The sequence below is a fragment of the Urocampus carinirostris genome, chromosome 9 (assembly GCF_059441175.1).
Source record: "Urocampus carinirostris isolate Australia breed hairy pipefish chromosome 9, RoL_Ucar_1.0, whole genome shotgun sequence".
Lineage (NCBI taxonomy): Eukaryota > Metazoa > Chordata > Actinopteri > Syngnathiformes > Syngnathidae > Urocampus > Urocampus carinirostris.
Window position 1 is genome coordinate 31,422,256 of NC_142357.1, and position 25,643 is coordinate 31,447,898.

Below are 25,643 nucleotides of genomic sequence, written 5' to 3' on the forward strand. Positions count from 1 at the left end.
CACACTAAAAAGTGGTTAAATCAAATCACATGAGCGTATAGCATTTTTGGAAAGCTTTATTTCAAATTGTACCCTTTCCATCCTTTTCTGGAAGGCTCTTTTCTTGCCTTCTCAAGCGGGACCTAAGAATTATTATTCACAGTTAAAGAACCCAAATAATATCATTTAATTTCCAAGTTGGATATGGAGCCTTCTTGGGCATGTTAGCCAAATTTGAAAACTGTATCAATGGAATTTTTTTTCACTCATGACTTACAGCAGAAAATACATTTTAATTACCGATGAACAATGCAATACAAACACTCAATTTCCTTAAGTGCAAGGGAGTCAATGTTCAGTACATTTTTCTTCTTCACAGAAACAAGATGTTAGAAAAGTATAAAGTCTAAGAATATATTACAAAATATATACATACAGGTACATGTGCGGAGATTCACACAGGAAATTTACCGCATTTTCCTATCCAAACTCTAAGGTACACCCAAAGACCCCAAATTGTCCAAACATTTTGAAAATGCGCCTTACAACCCGATGCACCTTATGCAAAAATACTGATAGATAAAATTGGAAATGCATACAGTATTTATTTGTGTGCACTACTACATGAGGTTTTTCAGTTTATTACTGTAATTGTTGCAATGATTGATTGATTGAAAATGGTCTCAGACCAAAATCGCCAAAAGTTGTATGCATCGGGAATCGGACCCAAGTCGCGGCAATAAGAGCGCTGAATCCTTACACTGGACCACCAATGATATAAATAGTACATGAAAAGACATTCATTTTTATCTTATCATCACACTATTTTTACCCACAGGACCATACACAAATGAGAATGGAGCAGACAGAAAGTCGTCCAGGAGGATATAAATACCGGTAATCAAAAGGTCCGATTCATCACATGATACACCAATGAGTGGTTTCCCACTTCGAGCTTTTTTGCCTTTATCTATATCTTTCAGGAAGACTTTGTTTTCTCCATTCTTTAAAATGTGTCTTTGGCACTGTGAGTCAAAAAAATGAGATAAAATCTAAAGCTTTTGGATATGTCATCTTTATCACTGGTGGTTTAATAATTACATTACATTTTTACAAAATTATTCCCATTGTATAAAATGTTTTTGCCATTTTGGTCAGTGACATTTATCAATTGATCAATCATTGCACTGATATAGATATACATATGTATAGGGTAGTTGTTACTGCAATTTTAATTTAATGTGCCTTATGTATGAAAAACATTTGACAAAAGTCTATTTTTGGGTGTGCGCTTTATAATCCTGGATGCGCCTTATAGTACGGACAGAAAATACAAAACCTTGTGAGAGTGGTACTGCAGGTGTGATCTAACTCAAACATGTATTTTCCTGTGTTTTTCAGAGCTGAAACCTCCAGCAAAGGTGTCCCAGCCTGTCAATGTTCTTATGCAGGACGCTGTGAACCGGGGACACGTACCGGGCCACGTCGCCGTCCCGGGAGAAATCTCTGCAGAAAAGACCCTTTTCCGGGTTGAAGACAAATTTCTGCGGCATGGGGCCGTTAGCTCTCACGTATTCCCACACTGCTAGCAGCAGAAGCCTCACCTCAAAAGGTGCCAGGTGGGCGAAAGCCTCGTGGACGTTGGCCAGCACCGGGGGCAGCAGCTGACCTTCTCCCATGCAAGACACCAGGAGACAGGATGCCTTTAAAGATATTTTTTAAATTAGACACAGAACGTGTAGTGTTCCTCTCCACAATTCAGCAAACACGTTGCAAAATATTCCACGCGCCAAGTCAAAACTTAAGTCAAAGGTTGATGCATCTGTCTTTTTGGCTGTAGAGCTGCAACATCATTTAGGTAAAACAACTCTTTTAAAATGGCAAATCCTAAAAAAAAAAAAACATGTGAGGCCAGCTCTGAAACAGATAGCGATTGTAGTAAACAAAAGTTTCTTTGACCTGATTTTAAGAGGGATTCTGACAAAATAATGTCCCTGACAGATATGTCTAGGGAAAAAAACAGTAAACACACGTATATTCAATAGCTTTAGAGAGTCGTTGGCATCATACTCTTGTCTTCTTCTCCTTGAAGGAGGAGGATAAGTCTGGTTGTTGCACGGTGCATGCATTTCGAGCCATCGTACCGGCACTTAGACCTGATGTATGACATCATCTAGAACCTGCTGCATTGGTCACTATTTTGGAACAGGGAGCTGTCAACTGGACATTACCTATATTCCAGGGGATGGGAACCTTTCTGACCCTAAGAGCTGTAAAAGCAAAAACAGTTGAAAAAATATTTGAGGGAGCCACACCATATATTTTAAAACAAAATTCAACAAAAGCACCAAACCCGCTCTTCAGACAAAAGTTAATTCTTCAGCACAATTTATTTCACTGTGTGATGTTTGATCAATTCTATGAAATTTGATTTATCCCACATCCCATATTAGTATAAATATGCCACTTAAAATTCATCTCCGTCCTGCAGTTACTTAAGGGCGTTGAGTCTAATAGTTTCAGAACAAGGTGCAAGCAACATTCTTTTGTAAAAATGTCACAAAATACTACAAACGAGGATACCAATATATTTACCTTCAGTGCAGATGGCGCTGGGTGAGGAGGATGAATGCACACGCTCTGAATAACTGCCCATTCCTACCGCTCACCCAATCAAAACTTATCTAAGTGCTTTGCTTGATCTTTTGGGTGTTGAACCCTCAAGCTACATTGTAATTTTTGAGTATTTTAAATTCAAATAAAAAACAATTCATCCAAAAAAACACTAGAGAGCAGAAATTTCTATGGGTTGTCTAAAATGTCCTGATTTCAAAATGCCACCTGCTGGCCATTCTAAGCAGCTGCAGCAATGAGATAATAACTTTGATGCTGAAGCATACATGAGCTACAATTATTGAAGCATAGACACCCATTATGATTCAGATTTTTGAATGCATAGAAAACCTAACGTGCATCCCGCTATTGCCACATAAATCGCTTTATTTACGTTTGTACAAACATACTCATGCCAAATTTTTGTTTTGTGAGCAATTACACCCCTTAAAACTAGGTGGAGCCAGATGTTCGCTAATGATTTTTCCTTTTTACAGTAGGTTCCAAACGATGCGTACCTTTATAAAAAATTCCATCCAGATGTTACTAGCGCTCTGTGAAAACCTCCATGCATAACATTTTGAGTTTTGTAGGCTTCGAGACCGGATAGGCACCCGCTGGCTGTACTTGCCGGAGACACACCACAGGAAAAGGTGCCCCTACGACCCTAGTGGTTCAGAGATACAACCAACCCACGCATCGCCGCTTGTCGCCATAGCCGTTGTGTATTTTCAGTGTTGATTCCTGCTTAATCTGGGTGCTCACTACTTGTTTTTGGGTCGGCCAGCCCAGTGTTTTTCCCCTGAGGCTGTGTACGCCTTTCGTGGCTGTCCCAATTAGTTCTCTGTGTGTTTTTTTTTTGCCAGCCTCTATTTGGCTGCCCGCCCTTTGTTATACTATTGCACATTCACCTGCAACACAAGGCTTAGGCATTCCCTGTAAAAACTACACTTTACCTTCAGCACAAAACTCTGTTTTCAGGCATCGAGTTTCCATGAACTGCACGCGACAACAGTCTGTGTTGTCCTGAGCAGTTATATTTTCTGTGTCAGTCCTCTTCAAAATGTGCCGAGCATAACAACGACCTCTTTTAAAGGCCTTCCCACACTTGCACGCTCTTTACAAATTTTGTCCAATTTCTAGCACCATATCTGACTAACTGAGTTGTACCATTATTTCATCCATCTGCGACACAACACCTATGGATTCACCAAAACGTGATTGAAAATACCCCTCTTTGACTAATCAACACATAGATCAAAGCAGCGTCTGGCTTGCTAGGGTGCTGGTGTTCCTTCGATGACGTCACAGCTCCAGATGACAAAGACAATAAATGTTGTCTTCAAAATAAATTATCTCGGAAAAATAATTGGAATATACCGATGCAATATATATATATATATATATATATATTTATAATATCGGTAGATGGATAAAGAGATAGAGAAATAGATAGAGAGAGAGAGAGAGTGAGAGAGAGATGTACAATTTCCTTACATTTTGCAATGTCTAAAAATTTGGAATTACCTTTAGGTGCCACGGCGAGTCGGTGGACAAGCTTTCACGAGACGCCTCCCAATGAGCCAGTAGCGTGGCCAGGAGACCCCTAAGAACAGCCGAGCAGTAGCAAAGCGCCGGGCGTCCTGCAGCTACTACTTGAAGCAAGGTGAAGAGCACAGGGTGGGCCTCAAAGCAGCGGCGGATGTGAATGTCGCGCTCCATGGTGGTGCGGGCGTGCTCCTCCGGAGGCCACGAAAGCTCGCCGTTTGCCACGTCCGGGCACACGTTCTCCACCAGGGTGACGGCCACCACTTTTGCCGCTTCGGCGTTGATGGGCGGGGGTTCGTCTGGGTCAGCAGGGGGCCGAGATCCGTTGAGAGCCGAGGAGCTGCAGCACTGGACTACCACCATCAGCAATGTTTGGATGTTCTGAAGGGAAATAATGACAGAGGGGGGGAACTGTTTATAGATAAATCAAATAATTTCCATTTCTAATTCACTGGTAATGACAGCTGTAGAAGACAAACATCTAATTTAAAGGTGTCCTTAAAAAGTCAAAAGTAAAATATTTCCTGTATTTAATATCTGTTACGTATGCCCAACTGAGTTCAAAGAGCCCTTAAGCTTTATTTTTTCCCCAGAGCGCCAATCTACTTTTGGGGTGGAACACATTGGGTAGGTAGAATATGGGCCAGGGTGTTATTGAAAAAAAAATAAAAAAATAAAAAATGAAAAGTTTTATTCAAGCACGTCTAAGAAGTCTATGTACTTTCATGTGCTTTATGAAGAAGCTGACAAAGGCTGCAGAGATGACAACAGCCAGGAGATGGCGGCCGCAAGTAAAAAAGTTCTAAATTCTGTACAACTTCTTTAAATTCTGTGCCATTCATGTCTTTGGACCTCAATCCTTCCTTTTTCATGCTGGAAATGAGTTAACTGGGCAGGCACTGAATTAGATAATGTTTAGTATCGGTCATACCATTATCACACAACATTGCCTGATACTTAATACCAGTGAACTTTAGATGTAACCATACGAAACCTTTCCTTGTTTCAGGGTTTCTGTTTGCTTCCAATAAATGCAGTTGTGTTCAAACTGAGACCCTATGTCCACCAGCTCCGTAGCCTAGATAGTAGGGCGCCTGCTCTGAGACTGGGAGGTCGCTGGTTCAAGCCTCGGCCGAGTCATACCTAAAAGACTTACAACATTGGTACTCATTGCCTCCCTGCTTGGCGCTCAGCATTAAGGGTTGGAATTGGGGGGTTTGGTCACCTAATGACTAAAATGGCTGCGCCCTGTTTGGCTGGGGCTGCATTGGCTCGCTACAGTTTAACTGTACGGGTCAGGTGTATCGACATTTCGTTCTGTGTGCATTGTTACAAAGAATGACAATAGAAGTAAATTCTATTCTATTCTATTCATTTGAAGCATGCCATTCATTTTTAGCTTCCCCCAGCATATTAAAAGAAGACCTTTGACACAGCTTATTAGATTCTGTTAACAGTTGAATTAAAAACGAAACAACTTGGGACAAGAACGGACGAGTTGCCTAATTGAGTTAATTGTGATGCAAATTCCTCAGTGGTTTTGTACAAGTAGCACCCAAAAAATCTTTATTTACAACAAATATCCAAACAAACAAGAAATAACTCAAAAATGCATTATTTTTTTTAAAAACTAAAGCAAAGGAGTCAACCTAAAAAGTTATGTATATTGTATAAATAATTTTAAAACTTTTGATTTGTTTGATTAGAAACAACTGAAAAAACGGCAAATTTCGGACCTATTGGTTTAAAATAACAGTCAAATGTATAATGAATGTAGAATTTTAAGCTCCACCATAGAACAAGCATAGGAGCATTTTCCGCTAGTGGGAAATATTAAAGTCCTCATTGTACAGTGGAAATACCAACATATAATATCAAACCCAAATGGTACGATTACATTTTTAAAGTTATTTTGTTTTCCCTTGACAAAACTTTTTTTCTAGTTAAGAGAAACTTCTCTAACATTTTATCTGAGGAGAAACTTCTCTTACTAGAAAAGTATTTACTCTGGAAAAAAATTTAAACTCAAATTGTAATCCAAACAATTAAACAAGATGAATAAAATCACGTTTTATTTTTACCCTCTACTTACCAGGGTGACCCCGGATGGGTCTGGCTGAGGTGTAGCGGTCCTCATCTTCAATCCCTTGCCGATCACACCGGCATGGAACACTGACCAGACGCTTCCCGAAAAGTTGACGGTCGTGCCGAAGCGGCAATTGATGTCCAACAAGGAAGCTCCCACATCAAGGGATCCCGACTGGGACGACACAGGAGCGCCCGACATGTCGGCAATCTGCCCTCCGAAGAGCCCGGCGTTTCCTTTGTGCAACACTCCTTCTACCAGCTGCTGAAGTACTGCCTTGAGAGTAAACGGGGAGTACCCAGCAAAACGGGACAGCAAATGAACCGAGCAGCTGACGGCCTCGGCTGCTTGTCCGCCGTCTCTACCTGCCTTCCCTACCTCCCCTCTCCGCCGCAGAGCAAGGAAAAAATGAGCAACAGCCGCCCGGGAGAGCAACAGGAGGTGTGCCGGTGAGGCGGCGCGGGGGAGCGGACTGGCCGATAGGAGCCGCACCGCCGCATGAGATACAGCGGGATCGCCGTGGAGTAAGAGAGGGCTGAAATCGTGGAGGTGAATGGAAATAGCCGAACCAACCTGGGAAGCCATGGTGGACTGGCCATCCAGGGTTCCTTTCCTGTCTTCGTCTTGACTTTTGATTACCGTGGCCAAGTTGAGAAGCAACTGCCGAAGCTGCCGTGGTCCAAAAGTGTGCGTGTGGATCTGGGCCACGCAGTGGGCCACTGCAGCACTGACCAGCCCAGCCATGGAGGACGAGAGGTTATGATGTAGTTGCCAAGCCAAAGCTAGCTCCTCTGGGTTTCGGGCCTGGGTGAGCAGCTGACAGAGCGCCTCAGTTGCCACGCTAGGTCCGCCATACACGGACAAAAGGCAAAGCAGCTGATGCAGCCAGAGATGCCGCTTTCTTTCCAGTCTCAGCGTCTCGGCACAGAGTTCACCCACATGTGTCTGAAGCTCCTCCAAAAACGGCACTGTGATCTGCGGCTGAGCGGAAGCCGAATGATGCGGGTGCCCGTCTGCCCCATCTGAGCGGTTGTAAACCAACTTGTGGAGGTGCAGGAGCAGCATTTGCAGGAGGCTGTCACAACCTTCTCTCACGCCCTCGTGAGGGGATGAGCCCGGACCTGAGATGATAACTGAGGCCGGCGTGGCCGTGTCTGCCAGGAAACGCAGGACCCGAGCCCCCCCCGTTGGACTTTGGCATATAAGGTGGACTGCTAAACCCAACATGTTGTCCAGTTCGTCTCTGGCGAGTCCCTGCAGTAAACTGTGCAACTGGAGCAGGACAGGCGGGCGCAGCAGATCAACCAACTCGCCGGACAAGGCCCCGAAAAGATCCGGCGACATGGCGGCTAGCTGAAGGAGAAATGGTACCGCAGCTCGACGTAGCTGAGGAGAACCTTCCCAGGAGGTGGAGGACGATGTGGGAGACATGGGGCTAGAAGGGCTAAGACTCTCTTGGAACATTCTCAGCAACTCTTTCCGGATACTGTCCGAGTGGTGCGCCGCCAGATGCCCGAGGATTCCCACAACAGAACCAATCTTTGGCACCCGGCTTCCTTTTTCCACTCCGTTCACCACCGGTGCTGGGTCCTTGGCACCATAAGAGCAGAAATCCTTTAGTCCACAGGCCAGGACACGGCTGATGATGGTCCCTGGGAAGGCAGAGCCGATGTGAGCCACCACCCAGTCAAAATGCGGAGAATGCTGGACCGAAGTGTCCAACAGTGCATCCACGCAAGCGTCAGGGCACCAGGCCAGCATGGCGGCCAAACACTGAGAGTATGCCTCCATGAGGGAACGGGTGGCAGCACACGACATCCATAACTGGAGGAGCTCATTCAGGCTGGAGGAGTGAGGAGCTACCCTTCGACCAGCGTGTTTGCTGCTAAGCTGACCCAGTAAATCCACAGCCCAGGTGGACACCAGAGGGGCCCAAGCCCTCGGGTTGAGCCGGATGAACTCTGAGAGTACGCCATGGACCTCCTATTGCGAAACAGAAACACAAATTTACGTTCAAGTCAAATCATGTCACATTTGTTTGAATAACTCTTATTCACAAAAAGTATTAAAGGTCTGCAAAGACCACCATTACATCCCCTGATCTAAAACCTACACAAGAGCAAGGAAAGTTAATAAACTTGAGACTGGGTTGGACATGAGGTAAATTCTCCTTCCAGGAATACCAGGCTGTAAAGGGTGTTGCAAGGAAATAAACACTACACAGTCAACATAAAAAATAAACATAAGTATTAAGATTCAGGGCACGGCGGCGCAGTGGTTAGCGCTTGTGTGGCACAGTTCTGAGGTCATGAGATCGGACCTCCTGTGTGGAGTTTGCATGTTCTCCCCGTGCTTGCGTGGGTTTCCTCCGGGCACACCGGTTTTCCTCCCACAAAACATGCATATTAGGTTAATTGACCGGTCCAAATTGTCCCTAGGTGTTAATGAGCGAGCGAATTGTCTGTCTCTGTGTGCCCTGCGAGTGGCTGGCAACCAGTTCAGGGTGTCCCCTGTCCACTGCCCGAATATAGCTGGGATAGGCTCCAGCACCCCCGCGACCCTACTGAGGATAAGCGGTGAAGATAATGGATAGATGGATGGATTTAAGTTCAGTTGACCCTTTAATGCGTGTGAGTTGGGATAATTAACAAACAAAATTTGTTTTTTAAGGATACGGAGCATACTGTATTGGGAAAAACATCAACATATGGCTTAATATGAAGTCAGATAACAAATTCAAGATTCTCATTTCTCATCACACCATCTGATTCAATATAATCACACACAAGATTATTCTTGAGCTTGTACTTCCAACATTAGTTACTAGGGGGATTTTTTTCCCCCTTAAAAACAAAAACAAAATGACCTTAAAAGGTGGTTTAAAAATCCCTCAGAACAAAATAGATATCCAGGAAACAAACAAAAAAAATCCTAATAAATTAGAATATAATAAAGAAATCTCCCAATAATCTACAGGGAGTGCAGAATTATTAGGCAAATGACTATTTTGACCACATCATCCTCTTTATGCATGTTGTCTTACTCCAAGCTGTATAGGCTCGAAAGCCTACTACCAATTAAGCATATCAGGTGATGTGCATCTCTGTAATGAGAAGGGGTGTGGTCTAATGACATCAACACCCTATATCAGGTGTGCATAATTATTAGGCAACTTCCTTTCCTTTGGCAAAATGGGTCAGAAGAGGGACTTGACAGGCTCTGAAAAGTCAAAAATAGTGAGATATCTTGCAGAGGGATGCAGCACTCTTAAAATTGCCAGGCTTCTGAAGCGTGATCATCGAACAATCAAGCGTTACATTCAAAATAGTCAACAGGGTCGCAAGAAGCGTGTGGAAAAACCAAGGCGCAAAATAACTGCCCGTGAACTGAGAAAAGTCAAGCGTACAACTGCCAAGATGCCACTTGCCACCAGTTTTGCCATATTTCAGAGCTGCAACATCACTGGAGTGCCCAAAAGCACAAGGTGTGCAATACTCAGAGACATGGCCAAGGTAAGAAAGGCTGAAAAACGACCACCACTGAACAAGACACACAAGCTGAAACGTCAAGACTGGGCCAAGAAAAATCTCAAGACTGATTTTTTTAAGGTTTTATGGACTGATGAAATGAGAGTGAGTCTTGATGGGCCAGATGGATGGGCCCGTGGCTGGATCGGTAAAGGGCAGAGAGCTCCAGTCCGCCTTAGACGCCAGCAAGGTGGAGGTGGGGTACTGGTATGGGCTGGTATCATCAAAGATGAGCTTGTGGGGCCTTTTCGGGTTGAGGATGGACTCTAGCTCAACTCCCAGTCCTACTGCCAGTTTCTGGAAGACACCTTTTTCAAGCAGTGGTACAGGAAGAAGTCCGCATCCTTCAAGAAAAACATGATTTTCATGCAGGACAACGCTCCATCACACGCATCCAAGTACTCCACAGCATGGCTGGCAAGAAAGGGTCTAAAAGAAGAAAAACTAATGACATGGCCTCCTTGTTCACCTGATCTGAACCCCATAGAGAACCTGTGGTCTCTCATCAAATGTGAGATTTACAAGGAGGGAAAACAGTACACCTCTCTGAACAGTGTCTGGGAGGCTGTGGTTGCTGCTGCACGCAATGTTGATCGTGAACAGATCAAAGCACTGACAGAATCCATGGATGGCAGGCTTTTGAGTGTCCTTGCAAAGAAAGGTGGCTATATTGGTCACTGATTTGTTTTTGTTTTGTTTTTGAATGTCAGAAATGTATATTTGTGAATGTTGAACTGTTATATTGGTTTCCCTGATGAAAATAAATCATTGAAATAATAATAATAATAATAATTTCCTTTGTATTGTCATTCTTTGTAACAATGTACACAGAACGAAATGTCAATACACCTGACCCGTTGTAGCGAGTCGATGCAGCCGCAGCCAGAGGGCGCCGCCATTATACCAATTAGGTATGTCTCGGCCGAGGCGCGAACCAGCGACCTCCCAGTCTCAAAGCGGGCACACTACCATCTAGGCTACTGAGGGGTATACATTTGTTTTTTGTTAAGTTGCCTAATAATTATGCACAGTAATAGTCACCTGCACACACAGATATCCTCCTAAAATAGCTAAAACTAAAAAAGCCCCACTCCAACTTCCAAAATTTTCAGCTTTGATATTAATGAGACTTTTGGGTTCATTAAGAACATGCTTGTTGTTCAATAATAAAATTCATCCTCAAAAATACAACTTGCCTAATAATTCTGCACTCCCTGTATACATAACAGAAGACTTTGTTACAAGAATTTGTTTTATGATTAAATTATTGTGAAAGGTGTTTATACTGCCAAGATAAGCTCATGCTTTTCCCCATCAGCTCATTTTTTCTTTCTGTTTTCTCGTTTTTTTCCTCAAAGTTGTTGATTTTGAATTCATTGTAAACTTTTTATTGGATGAAGAGAGGGAAACAAATTCAATAAATCAATCAAAAACCCCTACAACAAGTCACTTCGGCCTCAGAATTCAAGAAGATCCTTTTTTCAGAAAGATTGGCCATTCACTGCTTTAAGAGTTTGTTTTGTCATTTGCTTTACATACATTTTTGGGGGTTGGGGAATCGTTTTAATGAAAGAAAAACACAAGGAAAGATTTTACCAAAATTATTGTTAAAAAAGATTCAATAAAACAGAACACAGAAACCCAAAAGATTGGCTTTGTTACATAGTGCCGATGCTCTACCAACTACCACTGAATTGGAACTTTAGAATGACCAAATGAAATGCAGTTTTCTCTAATAACTGACATTATCCCACCTGAATGATGTCTTCCAGATTAGTGCTGATCCCTGAATTGCCATCTCCCTCGGTCTCTAGGTGGTGCAGAAAGACTGAGACGTGTTCATCATAAACGCCTCTCAGATGTTCAAGCACTGCTCCTCGACAGGCTGGGACAGATCGTAGCAGACGTACTGCACAACGGGCGTGTTCCCGGACACTTAGCTTGCGACCCTGGGTTGTGTCAACGCCACTGATGAAGGACTTGATCTCTTGGGACAGTTCCTGGCCACTTGGAAAAATATGGAGAATGGAAGAGAGAGTGAATTTTAGTGGTAAGACCGGGGCTAAAAAACTCAGGCCAGCAGGTATTAAAGCCCGACCAATTAACTTGATTTGAGGGACCGAGCCCGAAGAAACCCAAATTTTCCTATTTTATTTGTAGGACTCGGAAGAAAGGGTGATTTGGGCCATAAGACCACCCCACCTCCCCGCTTCTCTGGGTCCGACTGTCGCACAGACGAATTTTGGTTTAGGCTCTAGTTGAGCTTAAGATTTAAATGATTAAGGGCTATACACATAAACATGACTTGACCTCTAGTGAATTTATACATTTACCGGAGCCATATCCCCCTAGTGGGAGGTGGCTAGAGTCAAGAACACATTCCTAACTCTTTCTGGGAGATTGATATAGAGGAGGGGGTTCCCAGCCCCGTCGCTCAACCCAACTGATGTGTTGGGAGTCAGGTGACCAAACCCCCCAATTCCAACCCATAATGCTGAGCGCCAAGCAGGGAGGCAATGAGTACCGATGTTGTAAGTCTTAGGTATGACTAGGCCGAGGCTTGAACCAGCAACCTCCCAGTCTAGGAGCGGGCGCCCTACCCCCAAGGCCACCGAGCTGGTTTAAACCGAGCTGGTGCATTTTGATCAGAAAATTCTCACTTTCGGGTTTTGGACAGTTCAAAATAGTTTGTTTTCAAACATATCATGCATTGTCTTCTTTTTATGTCAGGTTTAGTCAGCAATAGTTTGTTTTCCAACATGTCCTGTGTCTTTTTCCCTTCTTGTTTTGTTTAGATCTGTTCTACCATTTTATGTATCTATTATTTTTTTCAATTTAACCCTTGTGCGTTTGTCTGTAGTTGCTGTTCCAAGTTGTTGGACGAGGGGAAAAAGGTTTATATACAGCACTTTGAGTTGTAATTTCTTGTCTGAAAAGATGCTAGACAAACACGTTTGATTTGATCAGGTAACGGTAACTTTAAAAGCTGTATGAAAGATTTCAATATACAATAAGAAAAATCCTTGGAATTCTATCACCTAACATCCCGAGATCCTGAAATACAAAGACACACACTCACCAAATGGGAAAAGAAAACAAATAACGATAATAAATTAAAAAAAAAAAAAAAAAAAATCAAGAAAATGTGATGCCAGGGCACAGACTAACCATGTCAGGAAATGGTTTTGATAACGCAAGAGAGCACTTAAGCCTACTAAAAAAACTTTAAAAAAATGGCCAGAGTAAATACTTATCATCAAATATAATGTCTTTCCATTTAATAAAGGAAAAATAAAGAGCATATTCTATTGCAATTTGAAATCGGTAAATGAGTGAAATTGCAATAGTCCATTTTGGTCCAAATTGCAAAGTATTACACTTGGCTATGCAATTCCAAAAACACAAATTAAAGTGTCAGTGTGTATTATTCGACCACTAAATGTCACACGGTCTTGTGTTCTGTTTGCTACAAAGCACAGGGAACAATACAAACTACAGAGACTTAAAGGTAACCAAACTGCAACACTTTTCTTATTTTTGTTAACATTTTATAAGTGATCTGTTTTTTGGGATATTCTAGCAGCAAGATGTCAGCTCCCTTTAAGTGAGGCTTATATTACGTAAAATAAATAATTTTTGCAACCTATGGGTATTTTACAAAACGCACGTTTGTATGAGTTTACGTAATTTTGCTGATTATTTAAATCAATATCTTTAAATGAAAAACACTTTTCCCACTAGGAGGCACTGAATAAAACACATTGTTCCTTTAATGTTATCTTGTTAGAAGGAAAATGTGAAGACTTGTTAATAATTTTTAAAAAATACATATTTTAATGATTGTTGTTGTAGAATCCAAAATCAGAAGTTTAAAATACAAAAGCGTTATTATTTTTTGTTTTATGGAGGTTCTCCGGCGTCTCCACTCACTCACCTCAAAACAGGCAGCGGTGTGTGAGTGTGTGAGCTCTGCATCGCATTAAGCAGACTCCCGTCAAACACCACAGACATCGCTTACTATTCTAACACAAGAAAGGGACATTAAAAACTCCCTAATGGCCCTTTTGTTTCAATTTAGAGTGCCTATAACCCCTTTTTCTTATTATTCTCTGTCAAATAGCGTAGCGAAGAATACGCCGAAAGGGCGCTCCTTGGCCGGAAGTGTTTTCTTCTTCGATGGAGAAAAATGTAAATTGATGACGTCATTGATATTGCTAGCGACATCCTGTGTTCTGTTAGGGGCATGGTCGTGTTTTAATCTCGTGTCGTCAGCAGCATTCAGGGTGAGGCAGGGAAATAAACTAATTAACATACCTGTCAACCTGTACGTTTTTGCCGTACAAAGTACGTTTATTGTGCATTTTAAAACGTGTACGATGTACAAGAAAATCTGTACGGGAAAACGCAAATTTGTCAATTATGGGTACCATCCGCATACCTGTCGCGCTCCAGGACTCCATGCCCTTACAAATTGTCGTATTTTCCCTTAGAAAATACAAAATAATCTTACTCCATATTTTTTTTCCAAACGTGTTTATTTATGTAGTTTAACATGTTATATTGTACATGTGTTTCGTTATATCATATATATTGTTCATTAACATTTTGTTGTGAGACACTGAGTTGCTCGACATGAATGAGGTTTATTATAAAAAAAGTTCAAAAATGAAGTAGCTTGGACGTTCATTGTAGAAGTAAAAAATACATGTAACCATAATTAAGTAGAATAATACATTTTCTTATTCCAATTATGAATTCATTTTCTGCATTAAATTATTGTTGATAATATACTGATTAAAGGGATAACCACAAACCTGTCTTTTTTTTCATTTTCTCCTTTTATACTTCCTTTTTTTCTTAACTTCTTTATACAACAATAATGATTTGTAATATAATGCAACAAAGCAAGTGAGCCGTTTGAGAGCCGGCTCTCTTTAATGAGCCGAAAAAGCCGAATCTCTAAAAAAGAGACGGACTTCGTTTCACTACACAACTACCACATGAAATCCGATGTTGAATGATGCATGATGGGAAATCCCCAGGCGGCAGACGCATACGCAACGAAAAAAAACGATACCGAGATAGAGGCTACCGCAGCGAACTCGTTTAACTTGATTGATTTGCCGTTTCGCCATTGTTGGTGTATACCGGATGGTATCCATCATTGTCAAATTTGTGTTTTTCCCTACAGATTTTCTTGTACGTCGTACATGTCTTAAAATGCATAATAAACGTACTTTGTACGGCAAAAACGTACAGGTTGACAGGTATGCATCCGGTATACACAGACTATGACGAAACAGCAAATCAATCAAGTGTAACGAGTTCGCAGCGGTAGCCTCTATCTCGGAACCTTTTTTTTCCTTGCAAACGAAGCAAGCGGTTTGATGCTACTGTAAGCATGCATCTGGCGCCTGGGGATTTCCCATCATGCATCATTCCGGGAAAAAAAAAATTGGTGTAAGTTTATTTTGTATTTTGTAAGGGAAAATACGACAGTTTTTAAGGGGCATGGAGCCGTGGAGGTCGACAGGTATGACTTAAAGACAAATAGATTATGAAAAGATGGACAGAATACTGCTCCGAACTCTACAACCACCTGACACATGGAAATCCTGTGGTCCTTAAGAATTCCGACTTTCCTATTTTAGTTAAGAGGTAGAGGCAGCATTTAACTCACTGAAGAACAGAAATTCTCCAGGAAACGACAACATCCCATCAGAAATCATACGAAATTGTGGTGAGCAAACTATAGACATTAGGACAAAGATTTGCAGAGAGATCTGGCAAACAAGAAAGTGGCCATCTGCAAGTATGCTCCTAACAACTACAGAACCATCAGTTTTATCAGCAAGTAAAGTTATGCTAAAGGTCCTATTGAAACCACAGGCTAATAACATCCTAGCCGAAAAACAGGCTGGTTTAGGGAAGGAAAAAAATACCACAAAACAGAGTTTTAATCTGCGCATCCTATGTGAATGATTTTATACATTTGATTATAAAGGATTTTATACGATTGAATACAAGTTACATTTATTGAGTGCAATGTAGATTTTCACCGAGTAGGCTTTAGTTCAATGACGTCACGCTGTTCCGAATGCAGAATATTTTGTCTAGTTCTGTTGAGAACGGGACTCTGACGTAGGATGGCAGGCATTGTTTGGAGAAACGCTCTCTGTTGTTTTGGTTGGTCCAGACATCGCGGCGCTCTTCTTCGAGATGGTGGAGCCCAGGGGGCTTCGTTGGCGCGCCCATTGGAGGAGTCGGCACACCATCTTGCAGAAAGACGTGGGCCGAGAGAAAGAGGCTAGAGGACTTAAGAAAAAAGGCTCGCCAGAGACTCAAACGACGCTAATTCGGCCATATTTGATGGAGTTCGCTTAGTTAGATTGTTTATCAAATTAAATCTGCCCCTGTGTGAAAATGTCGGCTTTTTTTGTTCATCTTTTCCATCAAGAATCGAGCGCGCATTGTTGGGTGAATGTAGGTTGTGTTTGGTTAATGGAGTCAGACAACTAATTCGAACAATTTTGGTAAATTTTACATTTTGATATTTAATTCCTAACATATGTAAGAAATTTCAACAACACCAGACAAACCTCTATCATGTTTTTGTTGATTTCAAGAAGGCATTTGACAGAGTATGGCAAGCCGCTTTATGGTCACAGAGGGCTAGAACCTGTCTCCAAAATTCAAATATCTTGGAGCTTTCATATCAGAAGATGGGACAGAAATCAGAAATCATTTCCAGGATAGCTCCAACCACAGCACACTTGCCAGACAAGAACATAGCAGTGACATCAAAGATCAGACTCATGCAAGCACTGGTTTTCCTCTGCGCTTGCGAGACATGGACTCTCACAGCAAAACTGGAAACGAAAACCCAGGCCATTGAGATCTAATGCTAAAGGAAACTTCAAGGCCTCTGCTACTTAGCCCGTGGACAAACAAAACGGTGCGCAACACCACCAGAGGGCAGATTGGAACATACGAAGAACTGAATGGTATGGTCACGTCACAAGATCATCAGGACTGGCCAAGATAATTCTCCAGGGCACAGTCCAAGGGGGCCGGAGGAGAAGATTACCGAAAAAGAACTGGGCTAAAAACATTAAGGAATGGACTGGTCCCAACTTTGCCACGACCCAAACACAGGCCGGGGACCGTCGACAGTGGAGGAAGCTGTCCAGAGTTGGGTCCTCGTTGGTGTCCCGACGACCCATACGGTTAAGGGATCCGTGAACCGTGAAGTGCAGTGGTTAGCACATTCGTCTATCAGTCAAAAGGTCCCCAGATCCAGACTGGGTGTAAACATTTGCTAGTCTGGAGAGAGTTGGGCGCCACCAGGCTGTACTTGCCCAAAACACCACAGGATATGGATGTTAAGGGATCCAATCAAACAACCAACCAACCAACCAACCAACCGTTTATATGATATAAATCTCCCACTTGGAGAATCACATACCTGTCAATCTCTACGCTGTCACGGTTGCCTATTGCCCTCACTTGGGCCCGCCCGTTTGGGGCCAGCTGCTGCTCGTTTCCTGATTGGCTTCCCTCCTATTTAAACTCAGTGCTCTCATTCACTCCTTCAACGAACCTCTGCCCTTGCAAGACTTGTATTTTGACTCTGTCTGGTATCGATCCCGCCTGTCTCGTCTTGTCTGGTATCTTGCTGCAGTATCCAGTATCGATCCCGTCTGTCTCGTCCTGTCCGGTATCTTGCTTCATTATCCGGTATCAATCCCGTCCTGTCCGGTATCTTGCTCGTGTATCGGTATCAATCCCATATGTCCCGTCCTGTCCGGTATCTTGCTTGTGTATCCAGTATCGATCCCGTCTGTCCTGCCTTGTCCGGTATCTGCTCGTGTAACCTGTATCACGTTCTGATCTCATGTCACGGCTAACGACCCGTATTTTAAACCCCGATCACGTTCTGATCACCCGTCCCGGCTCACGACCAGTTTATCCCGTCTAGTTTTTCCTGTTTAATTTCGATCTCCAGTGTCTGTTATCGTTTCCATCTATCCCGTCCTGCTTGTTATCGGACTCCAGTCTCCAGTGCCTGATATCAATCCTGTCTGTCCCGTCTTGTCCGGTATCAACCCCATCTGTCCGATATCTGATCGTGTATCTGGTATCGATCTCGTCGGCCTCTGGCTTCCTGTCATTCCATGCCAAACTGCCGCCTTACATCTTTCACCCAACGATCGCCGAATCACTGGTGTTTGGATTAACGTGCATGACTGCCCCATTTCCCGTAAAATAAAGCTTGTGTGAGAAACGTCACGCATCTGTGTCGTCCTCCTGTTCCGGTGAATGACAAAAATGTTCATTTAGAGTTTTCATTTTGATTTCCTTCCCAAACTGCTATCGTCCTTTCGTCATGCCTGGATTACTGCATCCCTCTTTCGTTACGACTTATTTAAAGACACCATGATCTATTGTTTTTGAAATAATTCCCATTATTTTTTCATAGTTAATAAAATAATTATATTTATATAATTGTAATAGTTTCGTTTTCCAATACTTTGATTAAACCGGTTTCTATGTGCTTTTATTTTCGCTTTGGCGAAAATAAAACTAAAGAGAAAATTCAAAATAAAAGAAAGACTGCTACGTGTGTGCTAAACAGTAAATTATTTTTTTTTAATTAAAATTCCCGCGTATCACAAGTAAATCTAAAGATATATAGACATGCAAAAATAAATGTTGTCACTGTACTTACTATGTATTGAATGTGTTTATACTTTTATTTGGAAAGGAAAAGAAGCAGTCAGGTGATCTCTGACAGTTGAGTTCAGCTATATTTACGATGGATTTTCATTTTCCAGTCCAGAAACACATCGACTCTACAATTTAAGGTAAGCACAGACGCAGCAAATAATTGATCTCAACCAAATACACACGAATGTTTAAATTGTTTTTTAAAACAGATTTCATGAGGCCGCGTATGCAAAATGTGAATTCCCCACAAATGATGTCGTTCACTTATAATAAACGGTGAATCAAAACTAGTAACCCTAACGTCACTTACTAGTGATACAGTAAAAATGTAAACATGTTAAAATGTCACGTCGTGGAAATTATATTTCATGTGAGGTGAAGGTAAAGAAGTACGATACTGCCCAACAATTTGACAGAAAGCACAGTTTACATTTGTGTCAATTTTATGTCATAACATTTATCTCGTCTTCTCGTCTTTCTTTTTAAGAGTGTCCGATTTTGCTGCGAAATTCAAGAGAGACATGGCAACAGTTCAGGTAAAGATCATTCTTTTACACTGTCATTTTATTTCATAGCCAAGACGTCGTGTTGTGAACATTTTTTCAATGTGGTGTACATTTTTATTTGTAAGAGCAGATATAAAAAAAAAATCAAAGATCTATACTATAAGTATTTCTGACAAATAAGCTAAAGAGGATTACCAGGAGTTTTAGGGCAGGGGTGTCAAACTCATTTTAACTCGGGGGGCCACACGGTAGAACAAACATTCTGTCGGGGGCGGACTAGTAGATTAAAGAGAAAGAAAAAGAGAGATAAAGAAATAAGAAAAATAGGGAGTGAAAAGGAGAGAGGGCGGGACAAAGAAAGAAAAAGAGAGGGAGAGAGTGTGAGAAACAAAAGGTAAAAAGTCGTGAGAGAGGGGGAAAAGAAAGGGAGAGGAAGAAAGATATCCAAAGAAAGAGAAAGACAGAAGGAGAGAAAAGAAAGCGCGAAGGGTATGAAGAGAGAAAGAGAAAAGAGAGAAGAGGAAAAGGGAATTTAGAGCAAAAGAGGTTAAAAGACACAGAGAGTAAGAGACAAAGAGCAACAAAGGAAGAGAAAAAGAGAGACACAGAGAGTGAAAGAGACAGAGTGGGAGAAAAGGGGTGGAAAGGAGAGAGAGAGAGAGAGAAACACAAGTACAGTGTCTTTGTTCGAGGCACCTGGCTTTGGCAACATCAAGTTGACATATTTCAACCTGCAGCTTGTTTTTCTCTTGCGCTTCTCTGAGTGTTGTCTCGCGGGCCGGATTCAATCCCTTAGCGGGCCTGGTCTGGCCCGCGGGCCGCCTGATTGACACCTGTGCTTTAGGGGGTGGGCCCAAGTGAAGGAAAGCAAGAACTGAGGCAGGGGCTCTCAAAACAAGGATGGTTTTGATAGATAAAATAATACATAAAAACAAAGTACAGTAATGAACAAACAAGGGGTCATAAAACAATTAACATGTTCGAACAAACTCAAACCTGACAACGTCCAAACCAGAAACATAAACCGTAACTGGAAATGCAAGAAACAAAGAAACAAACAAGAGGTCACAAAAATAACATGTCCCAAAGTAACAAACAAGAAGGCACAAAAAAAAACAACCAAAAATACAAACCTGAGAATATCAAAAACAAAAATAAAGAAATGCAAAGTAACACACAAACAAGAAGTCACAAAACAAACGACATGTCCAAACAAACTCCAAACAAGAAACATAAACTGTAACTGGAAATTGAAATGAAAGGGGACAAAGTAACAAGAGGTCATAGAAAATAACATGTCCAAACAATATCATTCCTGAGAATATCAAAAACAAAAACAAAGACCAAACCGTAAAGGAAAATGCAAAGAACAAAGTAACAAACAAATAAGGAGTAACAAAACAAAGGTTTGTTCAAACAAATTCCAAACTGACAACATCCAAACCAGAAACATAAACCGTAACTGGAAATGGGAATGTAAGGAACAAAGTAACAAACAAGAGGTCAAAAATAACATGTACCAAAAAAATCAAGCCCGAGAATACCAAAAGCAAAAATAAAGAGATGCAAAGAACAAAGTAACAAACAAACAAGAAGTCACAAAACAAACGACATGTCCAAACAAACTCAAAACTAACAACATCCAAACAAGAAACATTAACTGCAAATTGAAATGTAAGGAACAAAGTAACAAGAGGTCACAAAAAATAACATCCTGAGAATGTCTAAAACAAAGACTAAACCGGAAAGGAAAATGCAAAGAACGAAGTAAAAAACAAACAAGGAGTCACAAAAAAACGACATTTCCAAACAAACTCCAAATTGACAACATCCGGACAAGAACATAAACTGTAACTGGTAATGCAAGGAAGAAAGTAACAAACAAGAGGTCACCAAAATAACATGTCCAAACAAAATCAATCCTGAGAATATCAAAACCAAAAACAAAGAAATGCAAAGAACAAAGTAACAGACAAAAAGTCACAAAACAAATGACATGTCCAGACAAAATCAATCTTGACAATATCCAAACCAGAAATCAAGAGGGAAATGGAAATGCAATGACCTGAACCAGTGTGTTGTTCAAGCAGTCAATATAAAGCTTGGTGATTGGGCTCAGGTGTATCCTTCTTCACACCCAGTTGGAGCCCTCTGGGGGTAGGGTGTGCACCAAACCCTGTCTGTTTATTTGGGTAAAAATTGCTATATAATATGTTAGCAGCATAATTAAAGGTCTGAAATGTCATTTCTTGTTCTAGTTTCCCTTTTGTGTTCTGTTGTTTTGATTTTGTGTGTTTTCTACAAGAATAGGAGTATGCAGTTTAAAGCTTAAGCTTCAGCTTACTCCCTTCGGGCAAATAGTTAATTGCTTCATTTTGTTAATTAATGGCAGATGTTGTTTTTGGTGCTGTGCTAGGATAAAAAGCAACAAATAATTGGTAATAATTATCATGGCTGGTTTGAACTTGTCACCTAATGGAAAAACAAGTTTAGGGCCAGATGGGATCTTAAAGTAACTGTTAAGCAGAGACTCGTTGTCTGGCACCAGGATGAAGAACAAAAAACCTGAAACAACAAAGGGGTAGGTATTTTGAAGTGTACAACAGATGGCCTTTTTTGTCTTAGGGAAAGACCCACAAAAAGGGCATGCGTAATCATCTATATATTCCCTGAGGTACTTATGACCAGTGAATGCTGCCACTTTTCTGCTCAGGCATCATTTTGAATAGAAATAAAATCTCCTTCCATCACACTTGAGCTGAGTCAACGAAGCCTTCTTTCATCTCCAGCCAGCCTGTCCGATTTTGCTTCGGAGGTCAATTGACCAACTTTTGCCATAAACTACACATGCTAATGTAATGGTGTCGCCAGGGGCCCAACTGTATGGTAGTAGTAGATCAAAATACTCACTAATTCAGGTTTTGTCGATATTTTGTCATAAACTTTATCTAATTATATCTCCCCTCCTTTCCCTCCAAAGTATGATGAGAAACCCGAGCCTGGCGACTTGATAGAAATCTTCCGCGGAACTTACGAGCACTGGGCTGTCTATGTCGGCGACGGCTGTGTGGTTCACTTGGCCCCAAAATGTGAGTTGTTAATTGTCTTCATGGTCATTGATATTAAAACAGGAAACATTGTATGCAATGAGCTTAAACATGGCACCTGTAATGCAGTAGTTAGCATATTTGCATAACATGCGAGAGGCCCCTGGTTCAAAAGTGGGTGGAAACATTTATTGGCTGGAAAGGGATGAGCGCCATCAGGCTGTACTTGCTCAAGGCACACCACAGGAAATGGTGCCCCTATGATCTTAGTGGTTGAGGGATAAACCAAACCAATTCAGGGTAAATGTGTAATAAAGACTTTAGAGAAAAAAAAGATAAAATTCTGTCAGGATAAAAGGTAGGGGAAAAATATGTAAAACGTAGAGCCTGAGTTATAATAATGCAATGTTTGTGAATTAAAACGAATAAATTCAAAAGGTATATATTTTCACGGTTTTGTGCAATAGCATATAGCATTAACAAAAAAGAAAAAAAAACTCATGACATGTTTTCATAGTAGGGCAGCACGGCGGCGCAATGGTTAGCGGGTGTGCGGCACAGTCTTGGGAACCTCCTGTGTGGGTTCGAATCCAGCTACCGGACTGCCTGTGCGGAGTTTGTATGTTCTCCCCGTGCTTGCGTGGGTTTCCTCCGGGCACTTCGTTTTCTTCCCACATTCCAAAGACATGCATTTCAGGTGGATTGGCCAGTCCAAATTGTCCCTAGGTGTGAATGAGCGAGCAAGTTGTCGCTCCCTGTGTGCCCTGCCCACTGCCCAATGATTGCTGGGATGGGCTCCAGCATCCCCGCGACCCTACTGAAGATAAGTGGTGCAGCTAACGAGATGTTTTCAAAGTTTTGTGCGCTCGTTTAGGGTGGTGATGCCCCTGTTAAAGAAGCTGTCTGCGAGTCGGTTGGTCCTTGTTTTTAGGGACCCCTAGTGCCTACCATAGGGCAAGACATCAAAGAGATGGTGGCTGGGGTGTTTATAATGTTGCAATTAGCAAGCCAGCGATGTCTTCTTGACCGGGTTGGGATCTGCAAATGATCTTTCGGGCTGTGTTGATGACTATGTTTTCCATGCACCCAGCATATTACAGAGCGATGCCATATGCCTTTCGTCCCCAAGCCTCTTGGAAATTCTCTCATTTGTGCATAAAGTTACCATGAAAAAATCTAAAAAACACCCATGCGTTTAGTTTTGCATATTTTGACGAGGAAAGCATGCAAACAATGACAGAAAGGGGAGGAATAAGTAACTGAACGGTTGCATTTCATATTTCGTGGCAGCTGAGGTCCCCGGTGCTGGTGCAAAGAGCGTGATGTCCGTCCTCACCGACTGGGCCGTTGTAAAGAAGCAAGAACTGTGGGCGGTGGTTGGCGACAACCCCTGGAAAATCAACAACTTTCTAGACGACAAGTACAAACCTCGCCCTGTTCACCGTATCGTGAGAGATGCCCTGGAGCTGGTAGACGAGGAGCTGAAATATTGCGTGTTAAGGAGAAACTGCGAACACTTTGCCACCGCGCTCCGCTATGGCCAGCCTCAATCCCGACAGGTAGGTAGAAATATTTACGGTAGACCTCCGGGATATGACGTAAATCCATTCTGAAGCGTTGAAGGTGGGGAATAGAAAACTATCGTAATCAGATACAGTGCCTTGCAAAAGTACTGCTCCCTCCTCCCCAAAAAACCTTTGTGACATTTTGCCGTAATTCAGGCTTCAAACTTATAGATAAAAAAACTCAAACTGTTTTCTGAGAATCAACAACACGTGAGAGACAATTGTGAAAATAAAATAAATTCGTTCAACATTTTAAATGGTGCTAACAAATAAAAAAATTGAAAAGTAGACGTTGCTAAAGTATAGGCCCCTTTTGAGATTCTACTTTGTACAACGTCCTTCTGCTGCAATCAAAGCCACAAGTCCTTTTAGGAATGTCTCCATAGGTTTTTGGATATCTTGAAACAGAAATATTTGCCCATTCTTCTTTACAAAACCGCTCAGGTTCCTTAAGATTTGATGGTGATCGTTTGTTCACAGCATTTTTCAAATCTTTCCACAACGGCTCTATAGGGTTGAGGACTAGACTTTAGCTTGGCCATTCAAACACCTTTTTATAGTTAGTTTGAAACCATTAGATTGTAGGTTTTGATTTAGGTTCAGGGTCGTTGTCCTGTTGGAATTTGAACTTGGGCTCCATTCTCAGGTATCTTGCCTACTCCAACAGATTTTCTGCCAGAATCGCCCTGTATTTATCTTCATCCTTCTTCCCATCAACTCTAACAATATTCACAGTCCCTGCTGAAAAAAAAGCAACCCCAGGACATAATGCTGCCACCACCATGTTTGACAGTGGGGTTGCTGCTTTCAGGGTGTTGTGCAGTGTTAGTCTTACATCAAATGTAACACTTTTTATTCAGCCTAAAAAGTTCAATTTTGGTCTCATCTGACCAGAGCTTCTTGTTCCACATGTTAAACCTTCCTTTCCATTTGTTAAACCTTCCTTTTCTGAACAGGTAATTGCTCATGGCTGTTTAATTTGGCTTCTTGTATCTTTGGTCCTTTACGTTTCAGTACAACAGCAGTGAAAAATTCTCCGATGGAGACATCGACATAGAACTTTAACATATTGAGGCAAGGCCCTCGCAATATCGTTTCGCGGGCCACAACTGGCCCCCTTGCTTTAACCACCTCATTTGTATTAATAGTTGTGTTTGTCGATTGATCACAGCTATGCGTGGGAACGATTTTTGTGCCTTCTTCATATTTCTTGATAAGCTTCTCTTCAATGGTTAGCATGTTTTAGCTTTCCCCTTTGACATCACTGCTAGCTTTAATAGCCGTAACAAATAAACCCAATACAAAAAGAATACAGCATTGTATTGACGACTCGCTAAGTCTTTATGAAACACGAGATACTGTAAGAAGAGAGGGAATGGAATTGTGGGAGGTAGTTCAGCCAATTCCATATTTGTACATTCTTGATGCCGAGATGCAAACCAATAGCAGACCAGCTTTTTATATGATGTTGCCTAATAGCAGACAAATACCCCAAAGTTGGAGTTTTTGTGCACACTAAGTAATTTGTAAATGATGGTGCATGTTGGGGACCATGTCGTAAAGAGGGGCCAATAAAACATCGTACTCCACACCATAAAGTGAAAATAGCGTAAGCTGGGATCGCCCTACGCCGGTGGTCTACTGTATGAATATATATATTTTTTAAGGATCACAAGCAGCCTGGTTATATAACTTTGAAGTATATACCCATCATGAGCAGCAAATAAGTAAAGGAGGAACAATTTCTCTTTTTGAAGGTGCGTAAAGCTGGAGAGGCCGCTGTCGTCGCAGGGGTGCTAACCGTTGCCACTGTAGGCATCGCCGCCCTGGCGGTGTCGTTGCTCAGAAGCAAGAAGGAAAAGAACGAACAGTAACAAAGAATTGTATCTGGGTTTCGAGATACCAGCAAGACCAACAAACGATTTTTCCAGGTTCCAAATCTGGAACTTACAATCACTGATTTTTACTGTGTACAGTTTAAATCATTTAGATATTTGAAATGTAAATGAAAATATAATATGTGGATTTAAGGGGTATTTTTTCTC

General features: G+C 41.8%; 2 protein-coding genes across 4 annotated transcripts; one reads left to right on the forward strand and one right to left on the reverse strand.

Annotated features, from left to right (window-relative positions):
* Positions 1-38: 38 nt before the first annotated feature.
* ints5 (integrator complex subunit 5) lies at positions 39-13,963 on the reverse strand. Of its 2 annotated transcripts, XM_088343504.1 has the most exons (6): positions 13,688-13,963; positions 11,508-11,760; positions 6,233-8,209; positions 4,120-4,521; positions 1,584-1,682; positions 39-1,523 (listed from the first exon to the last, which is right to left on the reverse strand). In XM_088343504.1, the coding sequence occupies exons 1-6, from the start codon at positions 13,762-13,764 to the stop codon at positions 1,377-1,379; spliced, it is 2,955 nt and encodes a 984-aa protein (XP_088199630.1). In that variant the 5' UTR covers positions 13,765-13,963; the 3' UTR covers positions 39-1,376. The 2 variants fall into 2 exon arrangements, with proteins under 2 accessions (XP_088199630.1, XP_088199628.1); XM_088343502.1 differs by having other exon boundaries at positions 39-1,682; positions 13,688-13,962.
* Positions 13,964-17,354: 3,391 nt separating this feature from the next.
* rarres3 (retinoic acid receptor responder 3) lies at positions 17,355-25,623 on the forward strand. Of its 2 annotated transcripts, none has more exons than XM_088343506.1 (6): positions 17,355-17,490; positions 18,518-18,617; positions 18,968-19,016; positions 21,967-22,075; positions 23,324-23,592; positions 25,356-25,623. In XM_088343506.1, the coding sequence occupies exons 3-6, from the start codon at positions 19,002-19,004 to the stop codon at positions 25,470-25,472; spliced, it is 510 nt and encodes a 169-aa protein (XP_088199632.1). In that variant the 5' UTR covers positions 17,355-17,490; positions 18,518-18,617; positions 18,968-19,001; the 3' UTR covers positions 25,473-25,623. The 2 variants fall into 2 exon arrangements, with proteins under 2 accessions (XP_088199632.1, XP_088199633.1); XM_088343507.1 differs by having other exon boundaries at positions 17,355-17,470.
* The last annotated feature ends 20 nt before the right edge of the window (positions 25,624-25,643 follow it).